At 41.1% G+C, this 17,698-nt stretch overlaps 1 protein-coding gene across 14 annotated transcripts in view; it reads left to right on the forward strand.

The window, feature by feature from the left end:
* Positions 1 to 17,698, forward strand: part of cacna1ab (calcium voltage-gated channel subunit alpha1 Ab) — a 106,318-nt gene that overhangs the window by 39,411 nt on the left and 49,209 nt on the right. For all 14 annotated transcript variants that reach the window (XM_088302222.1, XM_088302221.1, XM_088302228.1 and 11 more), the window contains exons 16-28: positions 210 to 330; positions 686 to 753; positions 840 to 946; positions 2,034 to 2,190; positions 3,254 to 3,858; positions 5,031 to 5,323; positions 5,389 to 5,521; positions 5,599 to 5,728; positions 5,821 to 5,880; positions 7,247 to 7,353; positions 13,564 to 13,663; positions 17,190 to 17,350; positions 17,432 to 17,569. In XM_088302222.1, coding sequence (XP_088158348.1) covers positions 210 to 330; positions 686 to 753; positions 840 to 946; positions 2,034 to 2,190; positions 3,254 to 3,858; positions 5,031 to 5,323; positions 5,389 to 5,521; positions 5,599 to 5,728; positions 5,821 to 5,880; positions 7,247 to 7,353; positions 13,564 to 13,663; positions 17,190 to 17,350; positions 17,432 to 17,569 — 2,180 coding nt within the window. The remainder of the gene's footprint in view (positions 1 to 209; positions 331 to 685; positions 754 to 839; positions 947 to 2,033; positions 2,191 to 3,253; positions 3,859 to 5,030; positions 5,324 to 5,388; positions 5,522 to 5,598; positions 5,729 to 5,820; positions 5,881 to 7,246; positions 7,354 to 13,563; positions 13,664 to 17,189; positions 17,351 to 17,431; positions 17,570 to 17,698) is intronic.

Here is a 17,698-nt window from a genome sequence, read left to right on the forward strand (position 1 = left end):
TGTTTCTTGTTTTTTAGGTTTAGGTGCAAACCCCCCTAAATTTCAGTCTAATTTTATTCTAAGTCACTGCATGTTTTTGCAAATTGCTCATTTTCTCTGATTTGTGGTCAGAAAACGCCGTCACAGACAGTCATAGTCAAAATGCTGCAGAAGGGGAACTCTGGTTTGAAAATGGTTGGCAGTGCAAAATGCTTGTGTGTGTTGCGTAGATCCTGACGGGAGAGGATTGGAACATGGTCATGTACGACGGCATCGAGTCTCAAGGGGGCGTCAACGACAAGGGAATGATCTTCTCCATTTTCTTCATCGTCCTCACCCTCTTCGGCAACTGTATCCCGCGACAAGTGCTGTCACGTCCACTATACAGTGCAGTGGTGTCAGCGCCTTCCACATTCATTTATTTCAAAGCCATATTCCATAATGTGTTCTTTTTTTTTTTGTTATTTGTTTTAATTAAACTCTCCCAAAAATACAAAGTCAAACTATGGCAGCAACTTTATAAATGTATTTGTTTCTGCAGCCATATTATAAAATCCATGACATGTGATAGCATAAAAAATCTTCTAATAAGGATGTTTTGTCTTAGCGTAATTATTAATTATGTTGGGGCATTTGTGCATAATTTTAAATGGAAAGAAATATTTCTAAGAATATGATTTCATATCCCTGACTTGGTGCACTTCAGACACGCTGCTCAACGTCTTCTTGGCCATCGCCGTGGACAACCTTGCCAACGCCCAGGAGCTCACTAAGGTCACTCAAAGTCAATGACCTCTCCAAAATTGTCTAACATAAGCCCAAAGCATATAAAGATGTCTTGAAAATCATTCTCATGACAGGATGAGGAGGAGCAAGAGGAGGTGGCCAATCAGAAGACGGCGCTGCAGAAGGCCAAAGAGGTGGCTGAGGTCAGCCCGCTTTCAGCCGCTAATCTCTCCATTGCTGCGTGAGTAGACAACTCTGATGTATACGCTGATTTTTCAATCATGACATGAAGAAGTTGGGGATATTAGATATTGGGCCCTAGGGTGCCATTTCTGGATAAACATAAAATGTACTACATACCAGTGACCAGACTTATTTGAACAAAACTTTATTTGACCAAGTGAAATTGCCATTGTTCAGAAAATTTGTTTAAAAAAAAAATATTATCAATAAAATAATGCTTACAACTTGAAAATACCTGAATTACATGCATAAAATGTGACACATTTACAATACTTTCTCCTTTTACCATTAATTGAACTTTACCACTGAGAGTAAACTCTGCAGAAACAAATAAATAATAATTTTTTTTGGGGGGGTATTCAATGTCATTGTCTGTCTTTTGATGTAATATGTTAAGGCAAATATCAGTAAAAAAAAATGGCCACGTTTTGCCACTTTTACTAGCACTATTATTATAGGCCAATTAAAAATATACCTGCCGATAAATTGGTCGGGTCCCATTTTATTGCCTCTCCCAGTTGAAGTTTACTGTCAAACAAAATATTAAACAAAAAGAATCACTCGTTATGTGTCAAAACAATGACTATGAGTTCATTGCAATCCCAAAATGAGAACCGCCAACGAATAGCATCCATGTTGCAGTGCTATCACCCTTCAAGCAACCGAGATTTGATACCAAACGGCGAAGTAACACACAAGGTAACAATCGTCACAGCCATGTTCAAAGCAAAATATGGTGAAGAAGCATTTTGCTGTGTTGGTGCACTCCAGTGAAAGAAGCTGCCAACAGAGGTGATGTCTGCCCTGAGTGTGATTGCTTTTTTTTTTTTTTTTACCCCTGTGATTTTATGGTCTTTTAAAGCATTTAGAAAAAATCAACTTTAAAAAATATTTCACTTGCACTGTTCGAATAGTATTTGTAGTTAGGTATTTAGCTGTATTTCTGTTTCTGTGTGCGTTCTAAGTTCATTCTAGTACATTTCAGGTTCGTCCTTAAATTTCACCCCAAAGCCCATTATTCTGAACTTTTTGGTGACTCGTGGTTGTGAAATCCATAAATCTCTTTGTATCTTTCCTGTGTGCAGTAAGGAGCAGCAGAAGAATCACGCCAAGGCGGGTGGCAAGTCGGTGTGGGAGCAGTGTACCAGCGAGATCCGTCGGCAGAACCTGATGACCAGTCGAGAGGCTCTCTACAACGAGCTGGAGCAGGACGACTGGAAAGTGGGAGGCGAGGGCGAGGAAGTGAGAACTCCCCTAACGCTTGTCATGTGTTCTTGTGCTCAAGGGAAACGGGGCACTTACTTGTCCCACCTCACCTAAAGTATTACAGATGATCTCATGTTATGTGGAAATGGCCTCTTAAGAAAAAAAGGATTCCAGTCAACTGAACAAACTTGTGGTTACTCCACAATCTTGTGTTTGCAGGAAAACAACCACTTATTTATATTACATGTCAAAAGTGATTTCACATTATGTGATGACCAAAAATTTGTAATGATTAGAATTCCATTAGATTTTGACACTTGACACAAACAAGTTCCGCCACTTCTGGGTCATCCACACGCTGTCACGGCACTCTGTAACTTCCAAATGCTAAATGGGAACCTACATGATCGCGAGCGCTGCATTATTAAAGTGGGACACATCCCAAGGTGGACGGAGACGAGTATCACGCTCTGATCAGAAGTCCACTGGATTAAATCGAACATTTTCAAAATCGTGCCGTTTTCAACATATATATTCTTTGCACAGCCTGCACATGAGGTCCTGTCTAATGTGGTGAACCCTGCCCTCAATTGATCTTGTGTTTAAGGCCTGTTCTTGGGCTGCCATGATTAGCGCCTCCGTGCTGTCTTTCAGTCCAGCTATTTCCAGCCCCTGGTTTGTTTTCTCGATGTCAGATACTTTTCAATCTGTCTGTGGTACATGCCATACAGGGGCTTTCTTTTTCCGTGACAGTCCATCTGGCTCCTTCTTCTTACTGAGCTATTGTCTGAGGCCTTCACTATGCAGGTCGTCCCTGGAGGCCATGATCTTAATTTATTCTTGGAGGCCTGTTGTTTTCTCCTGGTTAGTGCCAAAGACGATCACTAGTCTACGGTCCCCTTCATTCCGCTTTGTGTTCAGCCATAGAATGGAACCCACCGTGCATTGTAAGGAGCTTTCTTGTCTTGAAATCAGTGGCCTGCATCTTGTCCAGAAAATAAGAAAATATATACAATATTTATGCATCATGCATTGGGTCTGTAATGAACCAGATGGTTCCAATGCAACGTGTTATCCCATTTGGCACTCTCTCTTCCAGGTTTCGTTTGCGCGGAAAGGCCGTGGCAACATGAAGACCCACTTGGACCGTCCTCTGGTGGTCAACGCCCAGGACAACCGCAACAACAACACCAACAAGACTCCCCCTGGCCAGCTGCCCCTGGACCAGGAGTACCAGCGGCAGGACCTGGACCACACCCACCGCGCCGCCCACCACCACCGTCATCACCACCACCATCACCACCACCACCACCATCACCACCAGAGGGCCGATGCACCTGAATCGCCCGGCCGGGATCAACCGGCCGTGGGGGACGACGCTGACCAAGAAGCGGGCCACCAGGAGGGGCAGCAGCTGGAGGAGAGGCACGGCCATAGGAGCCACCGGGGGCATCGGCACAGAAACCGAGAGGGGCGTGAGGCTTGCAGTGCATCCCCTCACCACGGCGACACTGCTGAGGGCAAGAACGAGCACCGCAAGGCCAGGCATCACTGCAAAGTCGCCAGGGAGGGCGAGCCCGGCAGGAGGCACAGGTCCAAGGGAGCCGAAGCAGACGGAGACAAGGGCGACGATGGGGAGGGTCGGAAGACCAGACGACATCGTCATGGCAACCAGGATAGAAGCAGGGGACATCGCTCCAGAAAGTCAGTGGACAAACATTTCATTGTTTCTGAATGGAAAATTGTCATAACAAGGCTTGTGAATGGCTGGATGGTTGCAATTAAGGCTGGATCGTAGGGCTGCCACAAACGATTATTTCGGTAGTCGACGAATCAACAACAGTAGTCACAATTAGTCGACTAATCAAATTGTATTTCTCACTAGCAAGCAGCTCCTCTTATATAACTTTAATTAGTATACAGTTTGAATTATTTAAAGGTATGTAGATATTATAAGATAATACTACATTCAACTTTGATTATACTTTTCAGCTTCTACGAGCATTTCCGAGATGTTTCTTAATGATGGTGCAGTTTAAATTGAAAGCAATGGCCTTAAAATTCTGAGTAATTGTAATTGTTTATCCATCCATCCATTATCTGTACCGCCTCTCCTCACTAGGGTCGCGGGGGGGGTGCCCTGGAGTGTCTACCCAGCTATCTTCGGGCAGTAGGCGGGGTACACCCTGAATCGGTTGCCAGCCAATTGCAGGGCACACATAGACAAACATCCATCCTCGCTCTCACTCAAACCTGCGGGCAATTTAGAGTATCCAATCAACCTACCATACATGTTTTTGGAATGTGGAAGGAAACCGGAGTACCCGGAGGAAAGCCACACAGGCACGGGGAGACCATGCAGCCAAATTTCATTCGCCAAATTTCTGAATGTCCTTTCACTGGTCCTCAGTGTACTCGCTAGTGAACACAATTACCAACAACAGTTAATATTAGTGAAAAACTGCAGTTTCTGTTCTGTCCTCGCGGGCCAGTTGGGCCGTATGTTTGACACCACTGGCCAGGATGGCCGAGTGGTCTAAGGCGCCGCGTTCAGGACCCAGTCTCCCCAGGAGGCCTGGGTTCGAATCTCGAATTTCCCCATTGTGGCACTAATAAAGGGAATATTAGTATTAGTATTAGAAGGTAACATGAGATTATTTATTGGCCAGATTGTAGCAACAATGTTCAGTAGTTACAACTATTTTGATTGGGTAGGTGGTTGTGACAAGGCCTTTGATTGGCTGAATTATTAATTGCAACTGCTTGTGACAGTAAAAACAAGACTTGTGATTAGCTGGATGGTCCGATCCGGGCTTTTGATTGGCTCTGTCTGGAGGGTATCAGCTTAATATCACTCCTCCTCCTCCTTCCACTAGGGAGCACCACAGCGCCGGTGCCAGCCTGTCCACCATGCGGCCCATACAGCAACACAACGAAGATCTGGACAACTTGCGCAACAACAGCAAGCTGGCCAGTCGGCCGTACGACCTGCCGCCACCTGACGGCCCGGAGCACGCCAACCACCTGCTCAACTGCTCCGATGCCGACACCCACACGCTCCTGCGCAGCATGGACAGCCTAATTCTGAGCAGCATGGTCAAACCGGACTATACCAGCATTGACATGCCCCCCGTCTACCCTTACCCATCGACCAATGCCATCCTGCAAGGTGAGCTGTTGTTAGTGCTCAAATAGCAGAACATGGACCATCTGAACGCCATATCCTTTTCCCAGTGAACAAGAACGCAAACACGGACCAGAAGAAGAACGAAGAGAAGAAAGAGAATAGCGACGACGATGGCGACGAGGACGGACCCAAGCCCATGCCACCTTTTAGCTCTTGCTTTATCTTGTCGACCACCAACCCGTGAGTAGTCCGAGCCCAAAACATTTTCTCGTCAAGACCTCACAGTTCTTCACATGACGACTCATTCGGTGTTTCAGCTTCAGGAAGTGCTGCCATTACATCCTGACCCTCAAATACTTTGAGTTTAGCATCCTTTCTGTCATCGCCATGAGTAGCATTGCGCTCGCAGCGGAAGACCCGGTGTCGCCGGACTCGCCGCAAAATAACGTAAGAAACTCTGTCAGTATTCTGGCATCTGATCTTGGATTCTTGGTTGCGCTTCTGTGCTAACAACTGTTTATCCTTCTCGCCATCCTCAGGTGCTGCGCTACTTTGACTATGTCTTCACTGGCGTCTTCACTTTTGAAATGCTCATCAAGGTACAATAATGTCACGAGTTCTAGGTCTACATTTGATGTAATATAAAATGGGTTTTATTTCTTAAGTTGACTCAAGTCCTTAGACTTTGTCCTAAGTCCGAGAGTGGGTGATGGGAAAATGAAGCTTCAAATTTGCTTCATGAACCATTTTTGTTTTTTGACTCCTCCAGATGGCACTGTTGGTTTAAATCAAGGGGTTTACGTAATGGCAAGTCTGTGTTCTTTCAGACCAAAGTTGAACAGAGAATGCCATCTAGAGCAGTCAAAAACTACAACTGGTTCATTAAGCAAAGTAGAAGCTTCATTAGTCCGTTATTCCTAAGGCTCAAATAGATTCGAATCCATTTTGATGCACTGCAAAGCAGTAGAACTGTGTGATTTCTGCCAGCCAAAGTAAATGTATTACAATCTAGGGATACATTTTTGAATTTACAAATATTTTAATGATAATAATAATACAGTTAGAAATTGAAATTATTAGTTCCAAATAATAGAGCAAAAAACCCAAATTAATGGAATCATTCTATAAAAATGTTTATATATTGTCACTGTTGATCAGAAACCTTGCATGTCCAAATTTGTTCCATTTAAAATTTTTTCATTCATGGATCCTATTGGTCAATTCCCGCATGGGTCTGTTATTTTCACATTTCATTAGCCAATCTAAAGTTGAAAATAGCTTTTTCACTTTCACAGTGCAACAAAAATGGCTTGAAAAACATGTTTGTTTTTTTGTTTTCTTTTCTTTTCCTCAGAAGTGATGGTTTGATACACGCAAAGTTTCACCAGAGATTTATAAAAAATAAAAAAAATATGTTGATATTACTCCCAAAGAAAAGTGTAGTAAGTAGCAGTATTTTCAGTGTTAATAATAGTGAGAAATTTGTAAGCAAATGATTAGACGTACTGTACATGAATTCTACTAAACAAAAGTATAATTACATAACAGTAATAGTATAATACAAAATATCCCTATATTTTGTGTGTAAGAAATGCTTGTTCGAGTCTAATAAACGTTCACATACTGTATAAAAAAAGGATTATGGTTGTATATATTACAGTATATATTAAGTGATATATTATCACATACATTTACATCATCAACAATTTGTAAAAATAAAAAAATCCATGTGGGGACTGACCCATCGTATCGTTTTGTGAAAAAAAAATTGAAATTGACCAAATTTGGAGAAATGTGTTTTGGTTTAACACAAGCCATATGCGCTATATTATACAACAGTACAAATCATCTAAAAATGTGACTGTAACAAAAAATAAATGAATAATTGAAAAAATCAAAATAAAAAGCATAAGCAATGCCTTCCAATGCATTGTCATTACAATTGATATGCTCCGTGTGGTCCAGATGGTGGTGCTGGGCCTGTTCCTTCATCAAGGCTCCTACTTCCGCGACCTGTGGAACATTCTGGACTTTATAGTGGTTAGTGGTGCTCTGGTGGCCTTCGCCTTCACGTGAGTAATCTTCCACGTCCTCCCACCTTCTCCGCCGTCATCTTCTCCCCCAACACACCTTGCCCTCATATGTCCGCAGAAAGACCCTTGTTTGTGGCCGCCCGAGTGGCTGGTCAATGTTGATGCCTTCGTGAAGCAGATCACAACACTGATCCACTTCCTCCTCAAAACTCTCTTCTCTCTATATTCTCCTCATCATGAACATTGTATCAGCTGGTCTTTCTCTGTGTTCACCGCCACCATCATCCGTCATTTCATGTAGACCACCCAGACCTCTGCCAAGGCTTGAATTGAGCAAATCCAGACGTAGATTGATGTCATGTAAATTCATACATTTCATTTAGATTGGCAAAATGTTTTTTGAAGCCATTACATATAAAAATCTTTTTAAGAAAGGGTGGAAATCTGAAAAAATATGTGTGGAAAAAAATCAGATGTTGCTGTTGCTACTCCAGTCCTGCAGGTGGTGGTAATGGGCCTTACATTGTGATTTAAAACTACCAAGTGGAGGCAAAAGATGAACAGATGATGTTCTTATCGCATCACAAGCAAAGAAATCATTTTAAATCACTGCGTGTTTCGCATTTGGATCAGAAGTAAAAAAAAAAAAAAAAACCTTGAATAATATTTCATAATTTTTTTAAATAAAATATGAAAGAAGTATAAAGAGCAGTAAGAAATGTAATACATTTCTGCTATTCCACTCCAGTCCTGTAAGTGGTGGTGCTGGACATCAATTGCTGAACATTTCAAGGAGGGAGAAAACAAAAGATAGCATTCCAGATCTTAACTTTATTATTTATCTCCTGTGAAATTTAAAATCGCCACAATGGTGGATGCACACTCTTTGGCAGAGGTAATCAACTTTGTGATTCACCATGGAGACCTTGTTCTGCACTGTGCCACATTTGCACTTTGTGCAATCTTGTGTATCAATCTTCAATTATGATTTTATGGTTTTAAATATATCAATATTGAGTATTTTAAATTTTGTTTGTGCAATTATGAAGAAATTATGTTCTTAATTTTCTCCATAGTAGGAAAAAAGTATTTTATTTGTGTTTCATATGTGCTGGATTGATGATAATTCTCAGTTGAGGTTTCATGGCTTTTGCTGTTACGACATTTGAAGTATTACAACAAACCAAATATCCCACCTCTGCGTGAGTTGTACAGTGTTGAAAAAGCTTTAAAGTTGTCACGATTCCATTTCAACGTTGACTTTCGTTGTGGAGACCTTCAGGGGTCCAAAAAGGGCACCCTGGGGAGTCCCCAATCACCACCATCCACATCCATCTTCTTTCCAAAGTCACCCTAATGTCACTCTTCCTCTAAGTGTCCAATTTCTGGAACCACGGCTCACTCTTCAAACTTTCTCCCTCCACCAACGCCGCTACGATTTTCCCGTCAAGCAGGCCGTGAGTCATCCCGTCCTCTCTTTTTGCATTTATTGACATCACATGACATGGCTCCACTTTCCCCTGTGGACCCTCCCACTTCCTACCCTTAAACTAGATTGTCCTAGAGCGACACACCCTTTCTAGATGTGCACCAATCTACAGTATTGTCATCTTTGACCTGTATCTCAACTCCTTCTTTGATGACACTAATTAGCAACTAATACGGCTAACTGTGCTCACAAGTGGTTCATATGTAGACGCTTCCTAGCGTAGCAACAAGCTATCCATTCAGAAACATCTCAATAATGTCATTCATGACAGGGGATGCTGAAGAATCTGAGGTTTTGTAACAAAGATTGTCTCCCGCAAACTAGTTCGTGGAGCCCCATATGATTCAAATCAGATTAGCATCATCAAGGAGTGCTTTATTGAATATTCTTTCAATTTTAGCTGTGAAGGGCTTACTGAAATCTTAACATAATTTTGTGAAAAGACAAACTTGTCTTGTTTGACTAATTCAGAAACACTTTAACTTTTAGCTTTAATGCGGACTATTTCAGTTTTTCTTTTGCGTTTCTACAAATACAAATATAAAACATACAGGGCCAGTGCTAGACCACCTGTCATGAAAAACCAAGAAGATCATCTAGTATCACGATATGCCTTACGCTGTAAAGTATGTGGTATATGTGGTCTCTTTCGATTTCTGTAAGATCTCCGCCATCATTTGGTAGAAATATAAAATAGAATGCATACGAAATGTACTAAACCACAAGAGGCCATCTGGTATCGTTAAGGGCTTTAACGCAGCCTCTTTCAATTTCTTCCTTTCTGTTTTGCGATTATTTTGGGGAAAGACAAAAGATAACACGATGAGACGATCCTAGCATCCTCAAGTGCTTTAGTGATCCCTTTGCATTTTCCCCTTAAATTTTGTGTAAATATGAAACATACTGGGTCTAACAAATTTACCTGGACCACCTGCCATAAAACACCAAGGAGAGCGTCGAATACCATGAAGCGCTTTAATGCGAACTCTTTTCATTTCAAGAAAAATGAGAACAGACCCATTTCAGAACCATGAGGCTCTTTAATGCCGAGTGTTTCACTTTCAGTGAGTTTGACCATTTTGAAATGGAATGTACTTCGTTTGAATTGGACAAAATAAAAAGTGCTTTAACCACATTTCAAAATCAAAACCACTCCCTTGGTCTCCTCCTACCTTGTTTTCCAACACCTCCTCCTCCACTCTTGCTTCTTTCCTCCTCTCTCTCACACATACACACGCACACACGCACAAGCACACGCACAAGCATTGCACAGCAGGTTTTCCGCATGGTCAGCGTGCAATGAGTTTCACTGGAGAGCGTGAAGCTTGCGGACCCTCAGCACGCTTAACGTAAATGCTGAATGATCCACTTTGATGACGGGGCTGCATGCTGAGTGTGAATGTGTGTGTGCGCGTGTGTGACTGTGTTGGGGATCAAGACGGATGAGCCCTCCCGTATTTTTGCACCTCCCCAGTGCTGACATACTCGGATAGCATCTCGGGAGACGATTGGCGATCTAATGAGGGCAATTTATGCGGCGGGCCAGCCAACTCGCCCGCACGCTCAAATTGATTTGCTGTAATGAGATAAGAAGGAGTCGCAAGGCATGCGGCCACGCAAAAAGCCGCTTCGGCCTGAAGGGGTTTTTAGACATGCATGTGTTGTGTTCAGGTGGTCATGTTCATAGCTGCCTGCAGGATGCTTTCACTCAAATTTTGTTGATTGAAAAAAAATGAATAATATTTGAATAGGTAGAAAAAAATTGCATTGTTTTTAGGTTATTACTTCGTTGAAATACCTAAACATTAAACTTGACGCATGTATTTTGAATTCCTTTTTAAATTTTGTAACTTTTGACTTGTATTTGTATATTTTTGGATATATTTATCCTGCTTGTATGGAACGGTGGACGACTGGTTAGCACACTGGCCTCACAGTGTAGAGGTTGTGGGTTCGATTCCGACTCCGGCCTTCCTGTGTGGCGTTTGCATGTTCTGACCGTGCCTGCGTGGGTTTCCTCCGGGTACTCCGGTTTCCTCACACATTCTAAAATCATGCATGGCAGGTTGATTGGACACGCTAAATTGCCGCTAGGTATGGGTGTGAGCGCGAATGGTTGTTCGTCTGTGTGTGCCCTGGAATTGGCTGGCAACCAGTTCAGGGTGTACCCTGCCTACTGCCCGAAGTCAGCTGGGATAGGCTCTGGACAAGTGGCTCAGATGATGGATGGATGGATGGATATTCTGCTTGTATTTAATTAGTTTTATTTGTCTTTTTATTTTTTTTCATATTTTTAATTGATCTTCATACTTGTTTATTTTTATTTCGATGGTTTTCTTTTCATTCTCATTTTGTTTTTATTGTATAGCACTTTTATTTTTTTACATTTTGTTTACTTTTTATTTTAAATTATTTCATTTCTATTTAATTTTTTCCCTTTAATCTGTAGTCGTATTTGTTTTATTTTTCTTTGATTCTTTTTAGTTCTTTTACTTTGTATTTTCCATGTAATTCGCAAATTTTGAATACTTTTTTTCCTTTATTTTTGTGACATTTAATTTTATTGGATTACGTTTTTCTTACATCTGTGTTTTTATTTGCAATAGATTGAATGTATATTTGTTTTTTTAAATGATTTGATTTTGTTTTTTTTATTTCTAAAATTCTACTTTTTTATATATATTTTAGTATGATTTATTATTTAGTCTTATTCGATTTTATTTGTTTTACCCATGTATTAATGTATGACAGTCCAACATATGGACTCACTTGGGATTAGAATGATTTTGTTTCTTCAAAATTATGCTAGCTGTGTGCAAATGTAAGTAACAAGTAATGCTTTTATTCTGAGCAAGCCTGGAGCAAAATCCTCAAGCTTTTTTGAGTTTGGCCGTCTCCAAAAGCATTTTGGACCTTGAAGGCAACATGGACTTTGCTTCACGTTTGGCCATGCCACTCCGCTTGCTGTCTTCTGATTGTGTGTCGCTCTCGGGTCCAATGTCTCTTTCAACCTTTTTCTTCTCTCCTGTCTGTTGTGTGCCGTTTTCTGTCCACTTTTTCTTCTTCTTCTGTCGCTCTCTAATCGCCACCACAGGAGCAGCACCCGGTAAAGTTTTCTTCGTCCTCGTCCTCCTGCAGAACCGGAACACTTTGGCTTCTCGCTCTTTCTTTCTTTGTTCTTCTGCTTGTCGTCCTGTTGCCTCATCCTTGCCATCACACTGCATATAGGGATTTGTGTGAAAGGCACCGTTTTTGCCCCTCGATTATGAAACGTAGCATTGACTGGAAAGAATAAAAAAATAAATTAGGGCCCCCTGACATCAGTTTTTCCCATAGATGTGAAGCTCAGCGCTCGAGGACCCATGACTGAAATTGGACAGAAAGTCGACTATCTTAGTTTAAAGTAGCCTTTCCAGGAATTTTGGAGTGTTAGACGTGGAATCCAAGCCCACACCTCCCGGACCGAATGCAACATAAATAGATCGATTCTTCATTTTTGTGTCAGAAGTGGGACACAAACCCAGCTCTTTGGGGCAGACCTGTGATCTCGAGTGGCAGATTTTTCATTAATCCCAAGGGGCTTTGGTGATGCAAGTGGCATCAAAAACCCATCCCATATTGCAGACTGTGACCAGGAAGTCAATGTTATCGAATCTTAATTAATCCCAAACACTCGCGGGGTTATTTGGTGTCACGAAGCAGGATCCAAATCCATTCTCCCAGGGTTCACTTCAGCCAGAACTTCCTGCGGTCTGGATAGACGCATACGCTATCAAGCCTGAAAGAAATTGCAGCAGTTACTTGGTGTTAGAATTGGATCCAAATCAAAACCTCCAGGCCAGAGTTTGAATTGTACTTCCTGTAGCTCAGGTGGATAGATGGTTTATTAATTCCAGAAGTAATTTGGTGTCAGAAGTGGGATCCCAACCCAAATTGAACTTCCTGTGATCCAAATTGAGTTTATTAATCCTTGGGGAAGTTCTTGATGTTATGTGGTGTCAGAAGCAGGACAGAGTGAGAATGAGCTTCCTGTAGTTGAGGTCGCTCGATACTTTATTAAAACCAAAAGTTCTTTGATCTCAGAAGTGGGATCCAAACCCATGCTTCTAACTCTGAGGTGAATTTCCTGTGATATGCTTACAAATATGGAAAAATTGACAGCAAGTCTGAGTTTTGGTAGTTTTTGGGTGTCAGAAGCAGGATCCGAACCTACTTCTCCTGCGCTGACTGCAACCTGAACTTCCTGTTGACTAGACAGATCGTTGAGTCATCTTTAGTCAGAAGTAGGATCCAAATGCAGTGTCCTGAATTTCTTGTCATCTTGGCATACAGTTAGAACGGTTTATCAAATATTTGGTGTCAGAAGTGTGATCCAAGCCCACGCCCCCCCAGCACAGATCCTGAGCGCCTCACGTCCTAGCTTTGCATCCACATTGGCGGTGTCATGCGATGTGGTGCGCGCATCACATGACTGCCAAGGTCCGGCACGGCCTCCGTTTCCCGTTGTCCTTGGCAGCGAGCGGAGGCGGTGTGTTCGCTCATACAAGAACTTTTTTGATTTCTAAAAAAGTGAAAAAGAAAGAAAGAGGTTTGGCTGGGCACTCTGCCGGGAGATGCCCGTGGACATGGAATGATGATGATGATGTCCATGAAATCTCATGTTTCATGTTTGACTCAACATTTGCAATGCAGAAGAAGCGCTGTTTCTGTTTGAAAATGGCCGACCGTAACGTTGTTGTTGTTCCCCGGCTGGCCTGTAGGGGGAGCAGTAAGGGCAAAGACATCAGCACCATTAAGTCGCTGCGAGTGCTGCGGGTTCTTCGCCCTCTCAAGACCATCAAAAGACTTCCCAAGCTCAAGGTAATGTGTCCGCCACTGAGGTTGATACGATATTGTAAGATTTTATGCCATTCGATCCAAATCAAGGGTAGTAAAATGAACAAACTAACTAGATTTCAACTGGAAATGTTTTTTTTTTTTCTTTAATAAAATGGATTACTTGCGTTGTGCTACAGTTTGTTAGCATCAAGGTAATTACAGTATATAACAATTGATGAAATAAGATAAACTAAAATTAGGAAAATATTTTTATTTGCAAATTGAAATAAAAATAAGTGCGTTTAAAAAGTGATATCTAACAAACACATATTTTACGGTTCATAAAGGTAACCAGAGCGACAAACATCTGGAAAACAATGGCCAACATTTTTGCCCATTTTATGACTTGTTACGAACCAAACCAGTAACAGAATCATATGCAGTACTCCATATGATTCTGTTGCTGTAAATGTCTTGTTTAAATGTCCCTGTGTCAGCACAATGATAAACCATCTGTTTTCATAGATGACTTAAAGACCTAGTGTGAAGTCAGTTCACAAAATGCCAAATTAAATCTTTTTGTGTCACAAGTAGAGTAATTCCACATAATACGAATAATAAAGCGTGAAAAAATATTTTTTATTTGGTATATCTGACAAAATAATCATTTTCCCGAAGTGAGATTCTGTGATGTCATTCCAAAACAACTATGGCAGAGCTCAACATAGAAAGTCGATTAAGCCAGTCAGAAATTGACTCACAAAGCGAAATCTCAAACATATCTGAGGCGCTCCACGTATTTGAAGAGTTGGAGGAAGAGGAGCTTGTTGGAATTATGTTCGTTGGACCATACATGTATGAGCCAGATGCTCAGGGGAGGGAAAATATTGTGCGGCTGTCAAATCAAGCCTCCGGTTGGACGATATGCAACAGCAGGGCATTTTGTCAGAACACCGGACATGGACTGGAGACTAGACTCATCGAGACTGGAGGAATGGTAAGATATATAGGCCGGCGTTATTGTTTTAAATTCGATGCTACGCCGTGTTGTAAATGACGCACGATGAGATTATTCTGCTAGTACTGAGACCACAAGTTATGGTGGGTTGGTTTCCTACCTTGTCATTGGTGTCGTATTTTTTTTTTGCGTTGTAAGCCACAATAATCGCAAAGCCTTCTGCAGCATTCTTAGTTGCATACCATTACAGTCATCATACATATCATATATTTGATTTTTTTGTTTCATTCATGTGCACATTTTATGAATCAAATGTATTCGTAAACAACAACCAGGGTTAATGATTGGAACAGCAATAAAATTAAAAGACACCCCACGTTTTTCAAAATGGATTGTAACATCAACCGTTCCTGCTCGCCCCCTAACTGTAGTCAGGAGACGTAGGAGAGACGTTTCGCCAAGGCCGGAGTTGCCTTCGGGATCCCGGTCCGGTCATAGGAGGGGAAAGCTTGAACGCGGCACACAGGGAGACAGGAGTCACACTGCAGTCCCAACTTTTATTTTACACACTTGCTGTTCTCCTCTGCTCCTTGTTCACACACACAGTCCTATTTCCTCCTTCCTCCCCATTCTTCTTCAGAGCAATTGCGCACTCCGCATACATACATCATAGCCGTCACACACAAGCTGTCACAATACACGCAACTGTAATTACACTTACCTTTTTGCAAACCCTTTATCATAAGCCAAACAATTCAAAGTGCTTGTGACAAAGAACACTTATTGACACTGGCTTGGAATTCCCTCTCTTTGCCAGAACAAAAACGGTCCATTTTACGTGCACTATTTTTTCGTTTCGACCACACAAACAGATGCATTACAATGGCGTCTGGCGACTCGTGGTTCTGCGAATGACGTCATTACCGGAAAATACCGGAGATTGACGAACTAAATCACATCCGTTGCTAGGGCGTTGCTATGGTTCTAACTATGAATATCAGACCTTTGCGTGAAAGAAACTAACTTTGGTATTATTAAAATAGTTTTATTACTCAAAATACTGTTGGTCAAGTTTATTTCCCACTTGGTCTTGTAATCTCGAAATGATTCTGAGGATTGGGACAATTTATACACCTATTGTGAAGTAAAGTTGGCCAACCATGTTTTCAATAATACTAACTTCCAAACTTTTAAGCATACTTTAGTTAGTTTTTTTCAACGCCACCCACCCAGATTCATAATTAAACCCATAGCAAGGCGCTTTACGACAAAAATGCTGATGTTTAACAATCTCCTGTATTCTTTGTGAGTGACATTTTTCTAGAAGGCTGAATCGTCAATCAATCATTCTTCTACATTGTTGATTGTATGTTTACTGCTCTTTACCAACAGTTGTTAGAGTCGTTCAAGGATAAGAATGGGGCACCTAAATGGGGACCGGTTTACGTCCTTCAAAGCGACTGAATTTCATACTGGTGTTGACAAACATCCTGTTACAAGTGTAATCCTTAAATGTTGCTCTATCTTGTCTTCGGAGGCTATGGTGTGATGAGTTACAGAACAGGATTAAATTATGTTTTTTTATTTTAATTTTTTTATTGTATTTTTTTTTTGGCGTCTCACTTGCTAAAGTGAACCGTCACAGCAGGACAACATTTTGTTGCGTCTTTCTTCAGACAAGAACAGGCTCACCCTAATTAACCTCTCCCTCTTTTCTTCTGCACTCATTAAATGTGATTACCAAACCAACTAAAAAAAAAACTAATATTTAAGCAGCATAAAAATAAATAATAATCTATGCCCAACACAATATTGCATCATGTTAAAAATGAATAAATTCAAATCAATATATGTAATACTCGAATTCATAAACAAAAATGAAATTAGCAATTAGCAATTAGATAATGTGTTACACAAGCACTTGGAAGATCTCTCTTTTCTCAACCATTTTAATTATGATAAAGTGTATGCAAAGAGGTAGGTGTGATTATAATATAGATTTTTTTAACTTGTGGTGTCTTAGAATTTGTTTGATAAATGAATATGCCACATACTCTTGGAAAACTGTCAATCTTGTTGTAAATTTACTTGCATTTGAAGATTTATTAACTATACCTAATTTCTGCATACTTATACTGTCAAAATATGACAAGAAATAAAGCTAATTTGACAACGTAGGACTCCAACCCACTATGACTTGTGCTCTTAGCTTAATTTACAGCATATAAATTAACCACAATTATAGAAGGGTAATAAACAATTTTTTACCATTCTTCCAATGTCAATGGATCTCGTCTCCACTCCATGTCAGGTCGTTCGGGCACAACATTTTCGCCATATATATATATATATATATATATATATATATACATATATATATATATATATATAAAATTATAATTGAAAGAAAGAGGCCCAGGTCGGATTTGAAAAATTGCAATGGTGCTGTTCTCACCGCATGAAAAAAAAAAAAATTCATACATTGTCGCTTATGGCCAAAAAAGGAATCGGAATTGAGCCGCCGTGTGAACAGTCTAAATAAAAGAAGCCTTGATTGTGTATATTTACAGAAATAATCATGTAATTTGATTTTCTTTGCTCCTTCTCTAGGCCGTGTTTGACTGTGTGGTGAACTCTCTGAAGAACGTTCTGAACATTCTAATTGTCTACATGCTCTTCATGTTCATCTTCGCCGTGGTGGCCGTGCAACTGTTCAAGGGTCGCTTCTTTTATTGCACTGACGTGTCCAAAGAATTTGAGCGCGACTGCAGGTCACAACAAAACCCAGACCCGGTGTCTCTCGCGGAGAAATGACGACGCCCTTGCTTATGTTGATATCGTGTCCCGTGCAGGGGCGAATTTCTCATGTACGAGAGGGATGAGGTTCGAGCACAGAAGCGGGAGTGGAAGAAGTACAATTTTCACTACGACAATGTGGCTTGGGCCCTGCTCACACTCTTCACTGTCTCCACTGGAGAAGGGTGGCCACAGTGAGTGTATACACACACGCAATGACGTTAATGATCATTTCATTAGTCCCCCCCCAAAAAAATGTAAATGCATAAGGTCAAAGACTTAATACAACGAAAAAGCTTTAATCCGTCCATCCATTTGTTTGG

The sequence above is a fragment of the Idiotropiscis lumnitzeri genome, chromosome 8 (assembly GCF_059441095.1).
Source record: "Idiotropiscis lumnitzeri isolate Australia: NSW breed Sydney's pygmy pipehorse chromosome 8, RoL_Ilum_1.0, whole genome shotgun sequence".
Classification (NCBI taxonomy): Eukaryota; Metazoa; Chordata; class Actinopteri; order Syngnathiformes; family Syngnathidae; genus Idiotropiscis; species Idiotropiscis lumnitzeri.